This window comes from Convolutriloba macropyga, chromosome 5 (genome assembly GCF_964194025.1).
Source record: "Convolutriloba macropyga chromosome 5, txConMacr16.3, whole genome shotgun sequence".
Lineage (NCBI taxonomy): Eukaryota > Metazoa > Xenacoelomorpha > Acoela > Convolutidae > Convolutriloba > Convolutriloba macropyga.
The window spans coordinates 13,628,883-13,648,217 of record NC_134472.1 but is presented as its reverse complement, the minus strand read 5'-3'; the positions used below and the strand labels follow the sequence as shown (position 1 = coordinate 13,648,217).

The 19,335-nt window shown below is 34.6% G+C and overlaps 1 protein-coding gene across 5 annotated transcripts in view; it reads left to right on the top strand.

The window, feature by feature from the left end:
* Nucleotides 1-19,335, top strand: part of LOC142339816 (uncharacterized) — a 62,739-nt gene that overhangs the window by 4,040 nt on the left and 39,364 nt on the right. For 4 of the 5 annotated variants that reach the window (XM_075390107.1, XM_075390106.1, XM_075390109.1 and 1 more), the window contains exon 2: nucleotides 16,521-16,729. In XM_075390107.1, the coding sequence (XP_075246222.1) occupies nucleotides 16,563-16,729 (167 nt within the window). In that variant the 5' untranslated portion in view covers nucleotides 16,521-16,562. Of the gene's footprint in view, nucleotides 1-16,520; nucleotides 16,730-19,335 lie in introns of those variants that run through there. The other variant, XM_075390108.1, reaches the window with a different exon arrangement.

Sequence of the window (19,335 nt, the reverse complement as noted above, 5' to 3'; positions counted from 1 at the left end):
TCCGTCTACATTTAAAAAATCAGACTTTTTCTGAGTTCCAGTTGTGTAGTAGCTTTCAATAGTGCAGTTAGGACGCTGGGATTTTAGGTACGACATAACAATGTTCTCAAATTTTCTAGATTTATTTTGCCTAGCTTTAAACTTCTGAGAGTCTGAATCAAACTCCCATCTAGTTTAAAGCCCAGTGGGCATTTCTTGACACATTGAGAAGCGTAAAGTTGACTGGCGTCTATACCCACAATTGATTTGCAAATGTTTTCTGTGTTTCGAATATATGTTTGATCCACAACCGCTTTTCTAGTAAACACAATCGAGGGACCACCGGTCATGTCTTCGTGGATTTTATCATGTAAATCGTTGTCTGCTTCAACGAAAGGATAGAATTTGTTATTAGTTGATTTGTGTAGACAAATATTTGCTAAATTAGGTAGTGTGCAACCCAGATTTAACATATCAATCCCTTTGTTATGATAGAATTCCATCATTTTCTGCATCGCTTCTAGTGTCGGGACAACATCCTTGTTATTATACCACCAGACAAAGTCTTGGAATTTGTCATTTGTTCGTGCTCCCACACACTTTCCAAGTAATTTTAGTTGTCAAATCCCGAGAGGGGCACTACCTTCAACCTAAGTTTTTTCAGAGCTCCCTCTTGGGAAAGTCCACTATTCAACAATTTTGTGAAATCCGTAGATTCTTTCTCCGAGGGATTGTGATCTCTCAACTTACTAAAGAAACATTCGTAAGGGTGAAGGAAGTTACATCCAATTTGTTTGGTGAGTCGAACCATTCATAAGGGAAAAATCCTTTGGCCTCATTTGTCTTTTAAGCTTTGAGGAACGAATCTAGTGATGTTGCTCCACCAAGAAAATTTAGAGTATCAAGAAACTGAAAATCACCAAAATTAAAGGATACAAAATGACTAGCTTTTTTAATAACCGTTGGTTGAATATCGCGCTCGTGAATGAGGTAGGGTAGTAAATAAGACTTGATAAGATTCAGATCATATTTCCCGCTGTTGAATCCAAATACAGGTAAAGTGCTGACATAACGTTCAAAATGTTGTTGTAGTTCGAAAAAGTGATTTTTCTGAATTTGGAGGAATTGAGTCGACATATCAATTTCTTCTTCTTCCATATATTGAAATTCAAACATTGGAGTACTCTCATCTTTCCTTCCAATGAGCTTCTCGAAAATTGAACTTATTCTGGTTTTAATTCCATTTTCAATTGGCGAAAATTTTTGCAACATTTCTGCTTTACTTTTGCTAGCTAGCTCTTCTAATGTTTCAACAAAAGATAAAATCAGTGTCTTGGGGTCTTGGTTGCAAAGGAAAATAGGTTCTTGTATTAAATTTGAGGAAATTGAGATTGGTTCATGTTTTCCTATCCAAGTAGTTGTATTGGTATCTTTTATTTCATTAGATGGAACGCAGATTGATTCGAAGTCAAATACAGCCAAGTTCTTGAACAGTTTTTGTTCTTCCTCATATCCAATTCCAAAACCATCAAGTTTATCGAACAAAGTTTCTCTCAAAGTGTAAACACTCTTCGGATAAATGTGCTGTATCCTGTCTTTACAAGATTTCACGTGACGGTGGAAATTACCAGCACGCTTAATAAAGGTATCACAATTAGGACAGCGGAATCGTTTGAAGAACGTGTGTATATCATCAACATAGCAAATGTGGTTGTTGTAGCGCAGTAGATTATTGTTGTTCTCGTACATCTCAATACCTCTTCTGGCAAGTTCACCTACAAAATCCCCGTCCTCAATGTCAATGTCATAGATTAAAATGTTGTGTTTTATAGCGTTTTCAACACAGACAAGGTGATCCATTGACATTCCTCTAAAGTTAATTGCGCCATGACCAGACTCGTGGAGAAAATCACTGAACAACTTTGCTGCATTTGTTTCCAGCTCAGCTGATCCATACAGGTGAACAGCCACAGCCTAAACAAGCAAATGAAGTCTTTGCAGGTTTCTCCGTATCCATTCGTAACATGACAATTTACATCTCTTCTTCTCAACAACTGTTCAAGTATAACAGCATCTAAACATCCCATTGGGATATTGTTGAGAAGAGCACAGAAAATTGTTACATTCGTAGTTAGTGCATACCGCCATTTTGTGTTTGCCCTTTCTTGAGCACAAGTCTCAATCAAATCCATTTTCTCTACTCTATCCTGAAGTGAGACTTAAAACAAAGTAATTGAGATTTCTCAAAGAAGGTGTTTTTCTCATAAAGGTATCGGTATTCGTCTGTGTCCACATTTCGTAAAATAAATCCCAGAGATAAATTTTTTTTGCAGCGCAGTTAAGCTTTTCAAACACTTCAGTTTTTCATTAATTTCGCTGGGATCAAGTTTTCACAATTTACAATTGAATACTCTGTGTCTCCCATTCTCCATCTCAGTATTGTCAAAGAAGTGTTGACAGGCACTAAGTTCCTGCTATAAATGTTCGTTGTTCTTATCCAACTCTTCCGAGTCTAGTACTTCTTTCAAGCTTTCGCTGGATTTGGTTCCAACTTTGGTCGATGTTCCGTGTGTCCGTCTTTTATGTTGTTGAAGAGAATAAAAACTTGGAAATTCCTCCAAACATATAGTGCACACTGTACTAAGCTTCTTTTCTTGAGGAGCGTGATGCTTAGCAAGATGGTAGTTCAAGTCTTCTCTCCTCTTTGTATAGAAATGTGGACACTTGGGACATTTTAAAGTCCCACTATCACACGATTTTTTGTATCGAGCCATTTGCTGCTTGACAACCATTTTCCCACACTTTGTGCTTTTGACACGTGGATTTCTGTCAACAGAAGGCATTGTATTGTTGTGATCAAAAATGAATTGAAAAAAAATTCAGGTAAAGTGCCGAGCAACTGTATCTGATAACAAAGTGAGAATGAATACAATTTTTGTTTTGTTAGTTAGAACAACTTTTATGACTCACTACTTCCATATAAGGAAATGACGTAATTTCTATTTTTAGTAACATTACGCAATGAGAAAGTTCAAGAACTTCCTACGAATCCGCCACAGTGTTGCATTCTAAATTGAGTTTGAATCCAGAAAACATCCAAAATATGTAACCTCAATCCTTGGAGGGAAATTGGAAATCTTAAGTTATATTTATTTGTCATATTGACGAATACTATTCAATACTATTCATCCCAATACAGACTTTTTAACAAAATCTATCTGTCAGATGTTTGCTCACTTAGAGAATACAAATAATATTGTAAACGAACTAATTTTGTAATTTTATCGATAGAACACTAAATGTGTTTTTACAATAATATTAAAACATTAGAGAAGGAAACTCGTACTTTAATTGAAGATGACTTATATACAATTAACGTTAACGTGATTATATTACAAACTCGAAACCAATCAAATTTTAGTATTGGTAAACTTGTTGTAAAAATTAACGATATCGTTTTGTTTATCTCGTTCTCTATTTTAACATTTTTTTATTTTAATAGATTAATACGTGAAATTTTACTCATTTGCGAAAGATGTTGATCCAAAACCAGTTACAAACTTTGGAGAAGATTTACAAGAGAAAAGAAGGTATACCTGATGCATACAAAATTGACGAAATTGATGTAGATTCATACTTTTTTTCACAATTTTTTGGATATTTTCACAAAATCCAAAAGAATAATCCGATTTAGTAAAGGACTTGAGTATGCAACGTTCTCTATTAAAAAATTTGAATATGAGGAGTTTATTGCGAAACAGTCTTCCGATTTATCCTCAGATTCGAATGTAAGCAAATACGAATTGTTGTTCATTTTGAACTCCGTAGCCGATATATTGGAACAGTACAGAAATATTTCACAAACAAACTTTGTGCTCTCCCAGAACCAATAACAATAACTTCTTCACTACAGAGTGCTTTGTACTTCCATTATTACAACGACTACAATCCAGTGGGAGCACGGATCAGGTTCGGAATTCGTTTACCTAACGCATATATACAAAAATTTGATTCCAAAAATGAAACATTTTCCGAGATTGATCTGAAATCTGACGAATTAGAAAACATTTATCAAAGCTTGACTTTTTTGGTAAATTATGTCACTTCATTTCGACTAAAATCGACCATTTTAGGAAAACTTGTACGTATCCTTCACTTCCTACCCTGTTGGGAAATTTTACCCAAATTTGGATTTGAATTTCAGTTCGTCCAGAAATTTCCAGCTAAACGTCACTTTGTCTCGTAGAATCTTCCATCTTTGATTACTGTTCTCTGATTGGACAGAGCGCACTATATATAGAGGTTGTTGATTTTGACATTATCGTTTGATCCAATCTCTCTGAAAACACCATGGCTACTGTTTCTCACAATATACTAACTACTCCTCAACATTTTATCCTGCTATCGAGCGCCAACATTCAAATTCTTCTTATTAAAAAAATACTTAATTTAGTACTAACTTTTGTTTAAATCTAATTTATAGTTTATGTTTCCCTCCTAAAAAGGAAATTTGTTGTTTTCTAACTGTCTCTCCTCTGATTACTTTTATCACGTTCTCAACAAGAATCTTTTGTTCCATTCTCAACACTCTCTAACAAATATCTCTTCTATTATTTAATCCAAGATGGAGTTCACTGTTCAAAATAATAACCTTCTGTACTCAATTTTTTTCACTGAGGATATTGCTCGGATAGGAGTGCGAGATTTATCAAACGGACTGTATGAGTCTGTGATCACTTTACCCATTACTGTGTGGCACATTTTTTAGCACCAGCGACAGCAGTTTGATACATATCATCAGAGACAGGTTCCAATCACAGAAAATTAGCTTGGAACTCACGCGATGGGACACGAAGTTGCTGTTGTTAGTGGACACCACTATCCTCACGTTAATGGATCTGATTTTCCCGCCAACTACGTAGCTGGGAACATTCAGTACACATTTCCGTGGGAGGAAGCGCAATTTCCAAACAGCTGGTTCACTACACCGGACGTATGTCAGGTATCAAGCCCGGAGGTGGCAAATAATCTTCTCCAAATAGTCTAAGAGCTCATAGTAGAGAACATAGCGAGTTGAGTATCGACACTAGTACCAACACGTCATTTGGCGATCTGGAAAACTTTGCAGTACTATGGATCCACTGACATGTCAACTTCACCCTCCATGAAAACTCCTTCGATTGAGGAAGTAACAGCTCGCAATCCTATCTTTTTGAGTGATGCACCTAATACCCCAGTCACTGTTCAACCAACCCAACTACCTGGTAGAAATGAGCGACAAAGAGGCTTCGGTAATGAAATTCAGAACTTGCCAGAATATGTTATTGAAACTCTTTTTGATTGATTTGTATGTTCATTTTTGTAAACTATTTTATATTTGTTCATAAAAATAATAAAGTTGTTGAATACTTAGGTGTTTCGTATTGAATAAACATTTTCAATTTTAAAATTTTCTAATTACTTTTTTCAAGTTTTTCAGAACAAAGATTAACACCAAAGGTTAGTTGATAATTTAGGTAATTGGTTATTATTAAAAATTTTGTTTATGACGAATTTAATTTTGATATCTAAGAAAACTGTCGAATTAATTTTCGATATTTAACAAAAAATGTCGAGAAAAAATTCGATTTTTATGAAAAAATTTTTGTTACAAATCCGATTTTTAAGCTGCAAGATCAGATTCAAAACTTGTCATTTCGAAAATGATTAAAATTTTTGTTTTTTGCTTAAAATCATACCGTAAAGCAAAGAAAAATGAGAAAAAAATTGCAGAATTTGTACGCACAGTTTGGTAAAAAATTTTGATTTTTAGCGAAAAATCTGTGGTTCTATTTTTGACTTTTAACAAAAAATGTTGTTTGAAAATTCGACATTTAACAAGTAAACTAAGTTCAAATTTTGACCTTTAGATTATACACTAGATTTGAACCATTTTAGTACCAACACTTTATTACTTTCTAACTTCAAAGTACAACATGGGGTTATCAATTATTCCATGACCATCTAGTAAACAATCAACATTTTTTATTAACGCACTCTCATAATTTGAGCCCTTAAGTGACTGAATTCGGTCGAAGAAGGACGATCTCAATGTTTGTGTGCTTGCATTTCTTTGCTCAGCTCTCAGTAGATGTCTCTTGAACTTCTTTCTACTCAATCTCTTCTTAGACACGCTGGGTAGTTTTTCAGCAAATTTGTTTTCCAAATTATGTTGTACCGCTCTCTTCAATTGAGTAAAAACAAGTCCTGCTTCGTCCATTGTGTAACCAAAAAACCGATGTTTATATAAGATGTATAAGCAGTCCACGGTCTGATATTGAAAAGAAAAATCATCCATTTTTTGGAGTAATTCAATAATGGAAGATGAAATGAGACTTATGCGATAAGAACAATTTTTCAGAGGACAAAAAGTGTAATTGTGAGACGCAACAGAGTATTCGTTAGTAAGCAAGTAGGGTTTATAATCTTTAACCGATACGCAAATGAACAAAGCTTTCTCACAAAACTTTTTATAAAAGTCAGGTGAAACTTGACACATAACTGCTGCCATTCTGTAACCAAAGTGATTTTGGGCGATTCTTTTAAACTGCCGTATAAGGAAGTAATATAATTCAGTTCAAATGCAACGAAAACTTTATTTGAAAAATGACACAGTTCAAGAGACAGCAGCTCAGAGAAATCCGTTGTTTTACTTGTTCTAAATATTTCAAACACTATTACTCGCTAATGCAACACAGACGTGGTAAACATCAAGATAAATACACTGCTCTGGTTCAAACATTTGCTCAACTTAAAAATTCTGACTACGTTTCCTTATATGGATTTTTTTGCAAATTGACACAATTGAATTTTCCATATTTGGAAATTAAAAAAGGATAGTGACATCATTACCAAATAAAGGTGATCGGAAACAATAGAGGGAATAAAATAACAAGTCAAATCATTCAATTAATTTCTCTCTGTCAGATTAAAATGATAAAATGTCTCTCTCTGTGAAGTCTCTCCGTTTTACTCGAGTGTTCCGTCTATGTTTATCGATTCTCAACCTAAAACTGGAGATGATTCGGTTCCATTTTATATAGACTTTGGTTCTAACCCAAAAAGATTTGGGAGATTTACTGTGTCCCAGATTTTTAAAAATGGACAAAATTATTCCGAACCAACTTTCCAAGTCTTCAGAAAAGATAACTCTGGAACATTTCAAAGTACCAACAGCTTCGAATTGGAGATTACGAATTCAAGAAATTCTGTTTCCTCAAGAACAGTATCCTGAATGGGGAGTTGGAATTGAGTGAGCACCCGACTCAATTTGATAAGAACCCATGTATGGAGGATGTGCTGCAACAATGTCACAAATTCAGAGAGGTCAGCATAGGACGAAATCGACGAATATATGTGACTTTCATTCAAAACGTTCAGGAGAATCCAGCCTCCATTTATGTGCGGATTCGGCTCTTCTGTCGTAAAGAAAACAATGAGTTTAAGCAAGTGACATATGTCAGCTACACTTTGAACGAGTTCACGGAACTGATTCAAAATTTGAATGACTTTTCTAACATTGAACAATGTACATTTCAGTAATAATTGTTGTGTGATTTTGTAATGTCTTTGTCTTCTCTACAATAAATTTTTCATTTTAAAAATCTTTGATCTGAGAATGAGTTGGGATATTGGTTGCTCAAGAAACATTTTTTTGAGTCTCAGAGATAAGTCAAAGGTTTTTCACGTTAGACTTCATTACAAACCTAAACGATATTCCTATACTGTTCTTGAAGCTCAAAATTTTCCCAAATTAGAAAATTTGGACATAGAGTCCCAATTTTCAGAATTTAAGTGGGTTGTTCACAACGGATTACGCAGAACAAGTCTTATATATCGCTCAGATAAACAACAAGTTACCATTTCACAACGTCGTTGGAACTTACTAAAGCATCTCCCTACACTTTTATCTTATATTGAAAAGTTTAAGAAAACTTGCATTGACATGGATGAAGGAACGCAAAGTTGATGGAGATTCTCATTCTTGTCAACATATTCAATTGTTACGGAAGCATCCTTTCAATTTTTCCCAAAAATGAAAAACGCAAAAACTGTTTTTTAGCGGCCTGTAAAAATTGGGACGAGAATATAAATTTGGAGGAAATTTACCAAAAATTTCCTCATAGAGGACTTCTTGGTTATGGAAATTCCTTTTTAGATTTTTTCTTTGCTAGATTGAAACTTTTTCGATTACATGCTATACTACACGATTCTACTGGAGCGGTTAAAGCAACTACAAACAAGGGACTAGGATAGTGTCACATGTTACCAAATTTTCCAAGCTCATGTTTCTTGGGACATTTAACTGAGTTAATCTTCTGTGTTTTTATTAAACTTTATCATTCTCAAATTTTCAAAATGCTAGACTGCTAATCATTTTTGTAATAATCCAACCTAGAAAAAAAATATCTCTCGTTGTATTTGATTGTGAATGCTTGGAGGGCAAAATTGTCAAGGAGTTGGGTGTTTTCAAGGATGGAATTGTATTGGGATACAGTTTCCTCCCTCCCAAAGACTATAAACCTATTTTTCAAGCAAAACGGAACACTAAAAATTTATAAGAGATTAATTGGAACAATGGAAAACTGGAAAACTCTGAGTTGTCATCAATCATTCACCAACATTGTTCACCTAAAATAGGATACTTTGCAAAAGGGTTAGAGAAGTGTAATCTTCTCTCAAATTACTTGTGTAAAGATGTGGAGAATCTAGATGAACTTGGTTGTCCAAAAGTTCTAAACTTCTCAATAACTCGGATACTGACTGGGATTGTAGTAATTATCCGACACAAGAAGACATGTCACTGTGCAGAGAAGAAAGCTTATGCTTACGGAACTTAGACTCTAGATTTTTTGATAACGTATAATATTTGTAATTTCTATTTGTAATTTCTATTTGTATTTGTGATCGTTTTGTAATTTATTATTTTTATTTTAATACTTTTGAAATCAGAGAAAAGTCGCATTCCCAGTTCAAAAAATTGATTTTCCCTTAAAAATAAGGCATAAATGACCGATCATACAGATAACGGTTTAAATTTAGGTAATTTTGTTTTTGATGATAATAACCAGGAACGACAATCGTGGAAATGTTTTGGACAGGATTGTAATAGATCTCTGGTTGTTTTTTTGTCCCAATTGTTTGTTATTTTGTTAATAATAGCGTGCTGTATAGTAAGAATAACTCTTGCCGAAACGTGTGAAGAAACAACAGCTTGGATTGCTATCTTATCTAGTACAGTCGGTTATATTTTACCTTCTCCTAAACTATGAACAAAATATTTTCTACTAAGGAACACATTTATATTTCATTGTTGGGACCAAGCGGGTCTCGAAAATCTCATCTTATCCATGATTTGCTAATTATTGGAACTTTTCTACCCGATTTTGATAAAATTTGCCATTTTTATCAACATTATCAATCACTTTACCGACTAATGTCCAAAAACATTAAGAACAATCATTTTATTCAAGTAGTTGACTTTGAATTCATTCAGAGTCTACCCAATAATGGAACAAAGTATTTGCTGATTTTTGATGATTATTGTGAGGAAAATTCAAGCTCAAAAGAATTTGTCAAAATCGCGACAGCTGGAAGGCACAAAGGACTTAGTACAATATATATATAAAGCATAATCTTTTTCATCAGAGTAGGTTGGGAAGAGATATTGAGTTACAAAATACTCATATAGTTTTATTCAAGTCTCCTAGAGATGTTCTCTAGATTAACACTCTTAGTCAACGGCTCGGGTTAGGATCACAATTAAAAGATTGGTATACAAAAGTTACTTCAATCCCGTATGGTCATTTACTCATTGATCTGACTCCGCAAAAACAGTCGACTCTCTCTACGCTGATAACGTTCCAAACGTATTCCCGGAACTTCAAGAAAACGTTCCCAAGTAATTGTCCAAAAGATTTCATTCAGTTTCTAAACGAATGCATAGTAAACCTTCTCGGGGGACAACTACAGGAAATACAAAAACAATACGTAATAAAGTACAGAGACGAAATTCATCAACTCGTGCTAAAAAGAATCGGAATAAGTAAAAGAAGAGCAATTTTAAATACACGAAAAGGAATAGAGCTCATATCAATTTTGACACCATCAATCATCAATCGATTGTCTTGAAATGGAACAGTTTGTTTTGATTCCTCATTCCTCAAAAATTCAAATTAGAAGTTAAAAAGTTGGACACTTTTGAGCAGAAACCAGTTTCTGTCCCAACACATTTGAACCCTAATTACAAGGAAATCAGCAACAAAACCAGATCTTCAAAGAAGGAATCAATTGTAGATCAAATTTTGAATTCACCGCGAGTCAAGCTATCTCTCAACGACACAATTTTATTAGATGGAAGAGTTACAGAAGTAGCTTTCGCAGATCTTATTTTTGCATTAAAAAGAAAGAACGTTGATTTTCCCGACATATATTAAGCAATACTTGATGCTACCGGAATAAATCGGCAAAAAGTAATAAACAAAGATGCCAAAAAAGAAAAGACAGAGGGAGGTGGATTCCTTTCAAAATCTGAGAAAGCCAACCTACAAAGGCTGTATAGTGATGGAAAAGCCGCATATGAATCAATTAAAAATCTACAAAAGGCAAGTGGGTTATCCAAAAAGAAAGTTGCCTACTTTCTACACAGTAAAGAATCCTACACAAAGTATCGTCATGCAACACGACGTTTCAAAAGATTACCAGCATTTCCTAAGCGAATCAATGAGATCTGGTGTCTCGATCTAGCTTTTATGGATTAATTATCGGATACTAATAATGGAGTGAAGTATTTATTAGTATGTGTTGACGTCTTTTCTCGCTTTGTTCGTGTGCAACCAATGAAGTCAAATTACTCTACCGATGCAGTTGTAGCTTTCAAAAGAATGTTGCGCAAAAAGAGTCTGCCAGCGAAAACATGGGTTGATCAGGGAACAGAGTTTAGTTGTGAGTTTCGAAAGTTTTGTACGAACAAGAAAATCAAAATTTACTCTACTAGAAGTGAAACAAGAGCTGCTGTAGCAGAACGAGCTATAAAATCTCTGAAAAATATTATTTATCGCTATATGGAAGAAATTGTTGACAAATACATGAGAAAAATGGACTCCTTTAAAAAATATGAACACAAGATTTAATCGCTCAACAGGTAAAGCTCCAAAAAATGTAACAAATAAAGACCTTTTGTCAATTTTTTACAGAAACCAATTAAACAATATAGGCGACCACGCTTTAAAGTTGGTGAAAATGTTCGAATATCAAAAAAAGATATTCCATTCAGAAAAGGTTATAAATCTCAGTTCACGAAATGAAATCTTCAAAATTGTTAAAGTTCCTACTTTTAAACCACCAACCTATAACCTTTGTGGAGAACAAAGTTATGAAATTCTAGGTAAACTTTGTGAACAAGAGCTTTCAAAGTGTATCATTTAAAGATGAGCTCTTTCACTGTTGAGTTGGTTTCCAATGCGTCGTTTGATTGTTACCCAGACAATACACTAAGTTCTTTCACGAATTAACCTGAACAAATTAATCTTGATGGAGAATGGAAGGTAGCAATAACAGAACTGTCATATCCTTCCTTGTACCAGAACATAACAGAGGGTAAATTCTTCTATCTACATGAAGCAACACCAGATAAAAAACCATCGGATTATTACACACTTGATCCAGGTCTATACCCCTCGATCTCTGATATTGTCAATGAAATGGACAAAAAAATTCAAGAACGTGAAAAGTTTGAAAAAACGCCAATCAAATTATACGTTAACAAAATTACACAGCGAATTTCTTTGAGTCTTCCGAATCAAAACTCTTTACTTGTCATTTTTAGTGCCGATCTTTGTCATGTCTTTGGATGCGAAGAAGCTGTTTATTGTATGGGCGTTTCCATGAGTGGTGCTGGTTCACATTTTCCCAAGTTCCCTTATGACATTGTACGAATACACACCTTAATGATATATAGTGATGTTGTTGAATACAATATTGTGGGTGATACAAAAGCTGCTCTTTCACGATGCATTCCGTTTATATCAAAGTTAAGAATGGAGATATCATCTCAACGGGACAATACATGAATTATCAAAATTTTCCAAACATACAATTTAAAAAAATTCTAAAAAACTCATTCCACAGCATAAAACTCGAGCTCCAGGACTCTTATGGTGAAAAAGTTCCTTTCAACTCTGTTGGTGTAACAAGAGCGGTACTAATGTTTAGAAAAACTTCTGGCAATCAATTTCAGATTTAAAGTTGTAGAAAATGGTTGCTGATTGTGATTTACTGTATTTTCGTGGTTACTCAAGACAGAGGGGAAGAGGATTCGGAGCGTTAGCACAAACAATTGGGAGGACAGCTATTCCATTCTTGGGGAGATATGTTGTCCCAGTAGCAAAAAGAGCTGGTGCTGATTTGCTTGATATAGCTGCACCCGAAATTGGAAATGTTCTAACTGGAAAGAAAAAAATTCAAATTTGTGGCTGCAGATGTTGGAAAGAAAACATTTCGTAAACAGCTAGGTGGTGGAAAAATTAAGAAACGTCGCATTATTCGATGAATTCCTCCAAAAGCCAGTCGACGTCGTCGAACTAGAAGATATATTTTTTCTAAGCTAAAATGAAAACTAGATCAACAAACGATAGCAACTTTCGTTATGGTCACTTTACGAACTCTTGCTTGGAGATTTTTGACAAAATTCATGTTTTTGAACCAATTGAATCTTCTCACGTTCAAGAAGTTTATACCAGTACTCATTGGATAAAAGCAACATTGAATTCAAGTTTGAAACAAATAGAAGCATATATCTGGATATGAGAGATATCCACCTTCAAATCAAAGTTAGTTTACAAAAGGGAAGATTGTTTGATGACTTTATGAAAAAAGACGAGCATGGAAAAGCAGATATGGGAATGTCTTTTACAGATGATGATTTACATTATCTGACTCACATCAACAATTTTTTGCACTCGCTCTTCTCCAACTGTGAGGTGTATCTGAACAATCAACAGGTTTACAACTCAAATGGTCTCTATGGAAACAAAGCTTTAATTTCCAATGAATTTATCGCTTCCTCAAGAAATAATGAAGGTATTTTGGATTGTCATGGATATGAATTTGAAAAACAACCTAGTAATTTTGACAAAAAGCCGTTTTAAAGATCGAGAGCAAGAACTTTTGCTAAAAATGGAACTACTTATAACGGTAAATTAGCAATTGATTTGTTCCATTGTGAAAAGTTTCTGCTTCCAAATACAAAAGTTAGACTGAAATTGATTCGTGCAAGACCCAATTTTTACATGATCTAAAATCCTCACGTCTCCCATAAAGTTCTTGACTGTTCCCTGTTTACAAGACGTGTTGTTGTTAACGAAGTGTATCACCAGACTATCAAATATCAATTAACTCATCAACCTGCTTGTTACAACTTTATGGAAACAATTGCACGAACATTTATTATTCCTTCGGGACAGAACCAGTTTATTCAGGAAAATGTTTTTAACAATGCTCCAATCAGAAGAATAGCTATTGCGATGAACACAAATTCAGCATTCACAGGACATTTTCAAGAAAATCCTTTCCATTATCGGAAATTTGGTTTACGGGAACTAAGAATTGTTCGAGGAGGTAGAGCTATAGTAACCATTGATACAACCAATGACTGTAGAACATATGTAACAACAATGAAAGCAATGAACTTTAACGAAGAGATTCCTGCGTTACCAAATAATCTATTTCAGAACCATTACGTGCTTGTATTTGATCTCACTTCACTTCAAGATGCTGAAGAAAATGTTCATTATCCTGAGCTCAGCGGTGAAAGTATCCAATTAGAAATGTTTTTCGACCGCCCGCTAATAAACGTGACAGAATTAATTGTTCTAGGAGAAAGGATGTCCACTGTTAAAATTGATCAGTTCGGAACGGTTGCTAAAAATGTCTGAAGATTTTTGCGTTAACGAAATTTTTTTCATATTTTTTTTCAGATTTTATGGGTTTTACATCATCGCTTTCTGCATTGGAACATTTGTGGGTTATGTATTATCATCACCCAGTTGCCATTCTCTTCACCAAATAATTTCTGAAAATGGACATTAACTGGGGGCGAACTAATTCAAACTTCTTTGTTTACGTTCCTCTCCTAATTTTTCTGGTACTTTTTTTATAATTATTTTTTTCTACCCCAACTCCCATAACAATTATGTTGACAAAATTAAAAAATCAAGCAAAATTTTCTGAGAGCAAGGTAAAAAGTCCAATGATTGTTGCTTTTTTGAAGAGAATGAGTCTTTTCAGCTTGACTGTACAGTAAGAAATCCGTGTGTTAATGGTACTTGCGAAATAAAGCAGAGAAAAATCGTTTGTCATGGATAACACTTCACTGAGACAGATTATTGAACGAATCACTGAACTCAAATACCGCTATATTGGATCCTTTCCAGCAGATTGTGTTCCAAGACTACCCACATTCAGCTTTGCTATCATCAACACCTCTCCGAGCAGTGAAGCTGGTGAACATTGGATAACGATTGCTCGATAACGATTGTACTTAAATACTTTTTTCTTTTGTACTATCATCATGTAAACGTTTGATTAATTTTGTATTTGCATGTACTTAATTTGTACTCTGTCTGTTATTTTGTACTTTTTAATTCAATTTTTTCTTTTATTTAACATTTTTCCAAGTTATGAGCGCGTAAAATTCCACTAGTACTGTGACAGTGCCAGATTAGCAAGAGGTAGTTTCGATCTACCGACCTCTGAGTTATGAGCCAAGCACGCTACCACTGCGCCATCTTGCTATTTAGGGTCAGCTATACCTAATCTTAATACATTGCGGCGGCTATACCTAATCTTAATACATTGCGGCGGCTATACCTAATCTTAATACATTGCGGCGGCTATACCTAATCTTAATACATTGCGGCGGCTATACCTAATCTTAATACATTGCGGTGGCTATACCTAATCTCAATAAATTGCGGCGGTTATACCTAATCTTAATACATTGCGGCGGCTATACCTAATCTTATAACATTGCGTCGGCTATACCTAATCTTAATACATTCCGGTGGTTAAACCAAAAAAATGTTGAAATTTACTGCGAGGGGAATTATCCCTTAATGCGCGCTGCCTGTAGAATTCCCCTGCGCGCTGACTGTAAAATTCACCGCCTGTACAACTCCCCTGCGCGCTGCCCTAAATGACTTCTAAAATCACGTGACAAGTGGCTCCGGAACATCACCCACATCTGCTCCTACCTTACTACTCACACCCTCGAACACATGTAGGCGCCCCTGAATTTATCCCCAACCTTAATACATTACTGTAGACCCGCTCAGGAAAATAACTCCTATACCCTATCTCATACATGGGGTCTAAACCCCCCGGGGAGACTTGCTCACCCTATTACTAGTCGTAAGTATTTTTAGCAAATCAAAATGAGTGAGTATAGCGCGTATCCTTCCCGGGTCGAGAAAAAATTGGAAAAATGAGTATGATAAGCGGTGAAAAGTTAGTTTTTTCACCTCAAAATTCGTACATAATTTTGCGGTGAAATGCGGTGAATGCGATGAAATTATGTACGTTCACCGCTAGAGTAAGCGGTGATCTTACAAAAATTCACCACAATTCACCGCTAAAGTATGTAATTTCACCTCCCTTACAAGGGTTCGAACCTCTCACCTCCTGCATGTGATGCACTTCTTCTTCCACTGCGCCATCTCTCACTAACCTCTCACATTTTTGTTTTGAATATAAATCAAATTCATTCTACTTTCTGTAAAACATGCGCGGTGAATTTTTGTAAGATTTGCAATTTATAGCGGTGAAATTACATATTTTAGCGGTAAAATGTGGTGATATTTTGTTCACCGCTTACTCTAGTGGTGAAATTACATAAATTCACCGCTTAGAAAAAGTATCAAAAAGATTTAAGATTAAGGGGTAGTTTTGGTGGGAGGGTAAATCTAACAATTCCTCCCTTACCCCCCATTAATTTCACCGCACTTTTTGCTGATCTCACACAATTTTAACAATTTTTTCTAAGCGGTGAATTTATGTAAGTTCACCACTAAGTTGAGCGGTGAATTTATGTAATTTCGCCGCTTTCACTGCTGTTCTCACAAAATTTTAACATTCTTCGTCTAAACGGTGAAATTATGTAAGTTCACCTTTAAGTTGAGCAATGAGCTTATGTCATTTCACCGAATTCACACGTAATTTGATCTTACGTAATTTGAACACTTTTTTTCGAAGCAGTGAATTTATGTAATTTCACCGCTAAATTCAGCGGTGAAATTATGTAATTTTACCGCTACCAGGCGATAAAGGTTTTTTTTCACCGCATTCACCGCTTATCTTACAAAAATTTCCGCATTCACCGCTTACATAATTTTCTGCTGATTGGTGGTGACACCTCAACCCGGGTTGGGATGGTAAACAATTTCCACTAAGCTCACGGGGGGGGGGGGGGGGGGGCTGAAAATGTAACTTTTCACACGGGACAAAAGTGCGTAATAATAGAATAAGCGGAGTTGTTTTTTGAAAACATCATGAATTTGAAACCGAACTACGTCTTGGCCAGTCTTGTGGCGTTATGCTTTGTGATCTTTCGACTTTGTGATGCAACTAAGACACAAACAGTGGATTGTGGTTCACCTCCTTCGAAGTGTAAATGTTCGAATGCTGGTGTGCTGTCGTGCAAGATTGTCGAAGACAGGCTCGAATTTTCCCTTTCTCCTTTCTTTATTAGACATTTATATTCCAAAGTTAACAATAATTGTACTCGGATTGTTTTAAAAACAATTTTTGAACAGTATTGGATCAGAAGATCAATAAAGTTTTATACTCTTGACTGAACTATTCTGCGGATTTTTTTTATTAATGAAGATCGTGAACTCTGTTCAATAAATAACACCTCAAAGATGTACCTAAAAAGTAAGATGACCTAATAAACCCCCGCGAATTCCCCCGCTTAACTAAAATCAACCCGCTTTCAAAAAAATTGCATCTATCTATGCAGTAAGTTGAAATGGTATCATCAAGTTTAAAATTGAAACAGGCCAATTTTGAAGATCTTTGTGTATTTCATCGAAATCCATTCTAACTCAATTAAGTCTATGATATCGACATATTCAAGGAAATTAAAAAGAAGCACCAGTAGCGCGTTACCAGTATCTTATATTTCACAAAGTAACTTTTGACTCTTGTGGTAATTAAATACAATATGAAGCACAAAATTGCTGCCTTCACAAACTTAAATCCAGTCAGTTTTCAATAGAATAATTCAATCAATTTAAACCCATTAAACGGCTATCGTTTTTAGATCACAATTTTTTGTTCCGACCCCTCTTGATGTGGGGAGGAATTATATATTCAAATGGGTTTTTTTGTTCAGACAATTTTGAGCGATCGATACATTCATCGTAGAGAGTTGTGAGTGGTATCATCAAAAAGTCCAAACAGTGTAAATTATGGAATGAAAAAGATTTTTCGAATTTCGTTTTCTAGAGCGGGTTATCGTGGTTTAAATTTTTGTGAACATTATCCGATTTGCGTTATTTTTATTCACATTTTCCGGAATTTTTTCATAAAATTTTGTCAGTTTTGCTAAAAACATAAAAAATTGTTAACAAAAGTATTGTTGATCTAATTTTTAAAGACAAAAGTATTGCTGTCTATTTTGATTCAATTTTTCGGCTAAAATTTTGGCTAAATATTACAAAAAATTCAGGGTTTTTCATCAAAAATTGCATTTAGTCCACTCTGATTAAGTTTGCCGGAACTGCACGCCTCAAAAAACCATCATTTACAATCATTTTAAACTAAAAGGGGAGCTAGTTTTACTTCCACCTCCATTGAGAGTATTCTGGAATTGCAAGTTTGCTGTTTTTTGCAAAATTTACTTGATGATTATCAAAAAGCAGCATTTTTTGATCTTTTAAGCGACAAACTATCTTGATCTATAACATTCAAAACAATTGAGTGTTCTTCATGGACAAAAAGCAGTAGCAGGGCTGCTTTTGGTCCAATCTTGAACCATTAAAAACAAAGCTTCATCAGCAGTTCCAAATTAATATATCTAGTTTCTCTGCTCGGAAAGTTTTGGCCGTTTTGACTTCTAAAAATGTTTGATTTTTAAATAAACAATGACTTATTGAACTTTGCCATGAATTTTCTCTTAACATCTTTTTTGCGCTTTAAGTTGTGGTTTTTTGGCTTTGGTACTACTAGATTTAACAATTAATTTTATTTTTAGGCATTCGCCCAATTTTCAGTTTTTTTTTCTCGTTTTGTCACAATATCACATCATTGAAAGTTCTCATACAACATTATTGGCGTTCCAGATAACACAAAATTGAACATAAAAAAACTTCAAAGGAATGGATTATGGTCTCAACGGCTTCGACAACCCTTTCTCGAAGCATGTATTTATTTTTTTGACATATGCATCTAAATGTCGTTTTTAATTTGTATTTTTGGTGGCATGATGTTTCCTGGATTTTGACAGGCCTCATTGTCCTTTTATGGAAGAGCAAATGAGCCCATATTCTGATCTGAGTAGATGATTGATGATTTTTATGACTTCGAAAACAATTGTTTTCAAAAACGAAAAAAAAACATTCATTACATTTTGTGTTTTTTGTCTATTTGTTACCTAGTTTATTTTATTACAGGTCACATATGACATTATTGTCGTCGGTTATTGGAAAGTGTAAGTGAAAGTGTAGTCAATCTATTGTCGTTAAGGATTTCGTTATGGATTTATTGTCTTCGACACAGGTTGTTCGCAAAAAAATAAACTAATATTTAACATTTGTCTAAATTTGACGTTCTTTTTGTAGACGTAAGACATATTCTGAATAGTTATGGGTCTCGAGTGCTTCATTTGGACAAAACAACAAACCTATTCAATTTTTCAATTTTAAAAATAGCAAATGCATGATTTGATGACTTTGAAAAAAAAGGTTTCCTAAAAAAATATTATAACTTAAATTTGCCCGTTTTTTTTGTCTTTTTATTACCTATTCTCATTAAAAAAAGATCGAATATCACATTGATGATGTTCGAGAAAGGCGCAATTGAACAAATATTGTGGGGCAAAATATGTTTTTACGGCTTCGACATCGTTGCCTCGCAAGTCTAATTGAAATTTTGTTTGTTGTCTCCTTTTGTTGTTCTTTCTGTAACCGCATGAAAGAAAGACGAAGAAAATGAATGAAGATCAGTCCTAACACCATCCGATAGAGGCGTAGGTGATCATAATCATGTTGGATGTTTTCAAATGCTATCTAATGGTTTTCATTACTTTGAAAATATTTGTTT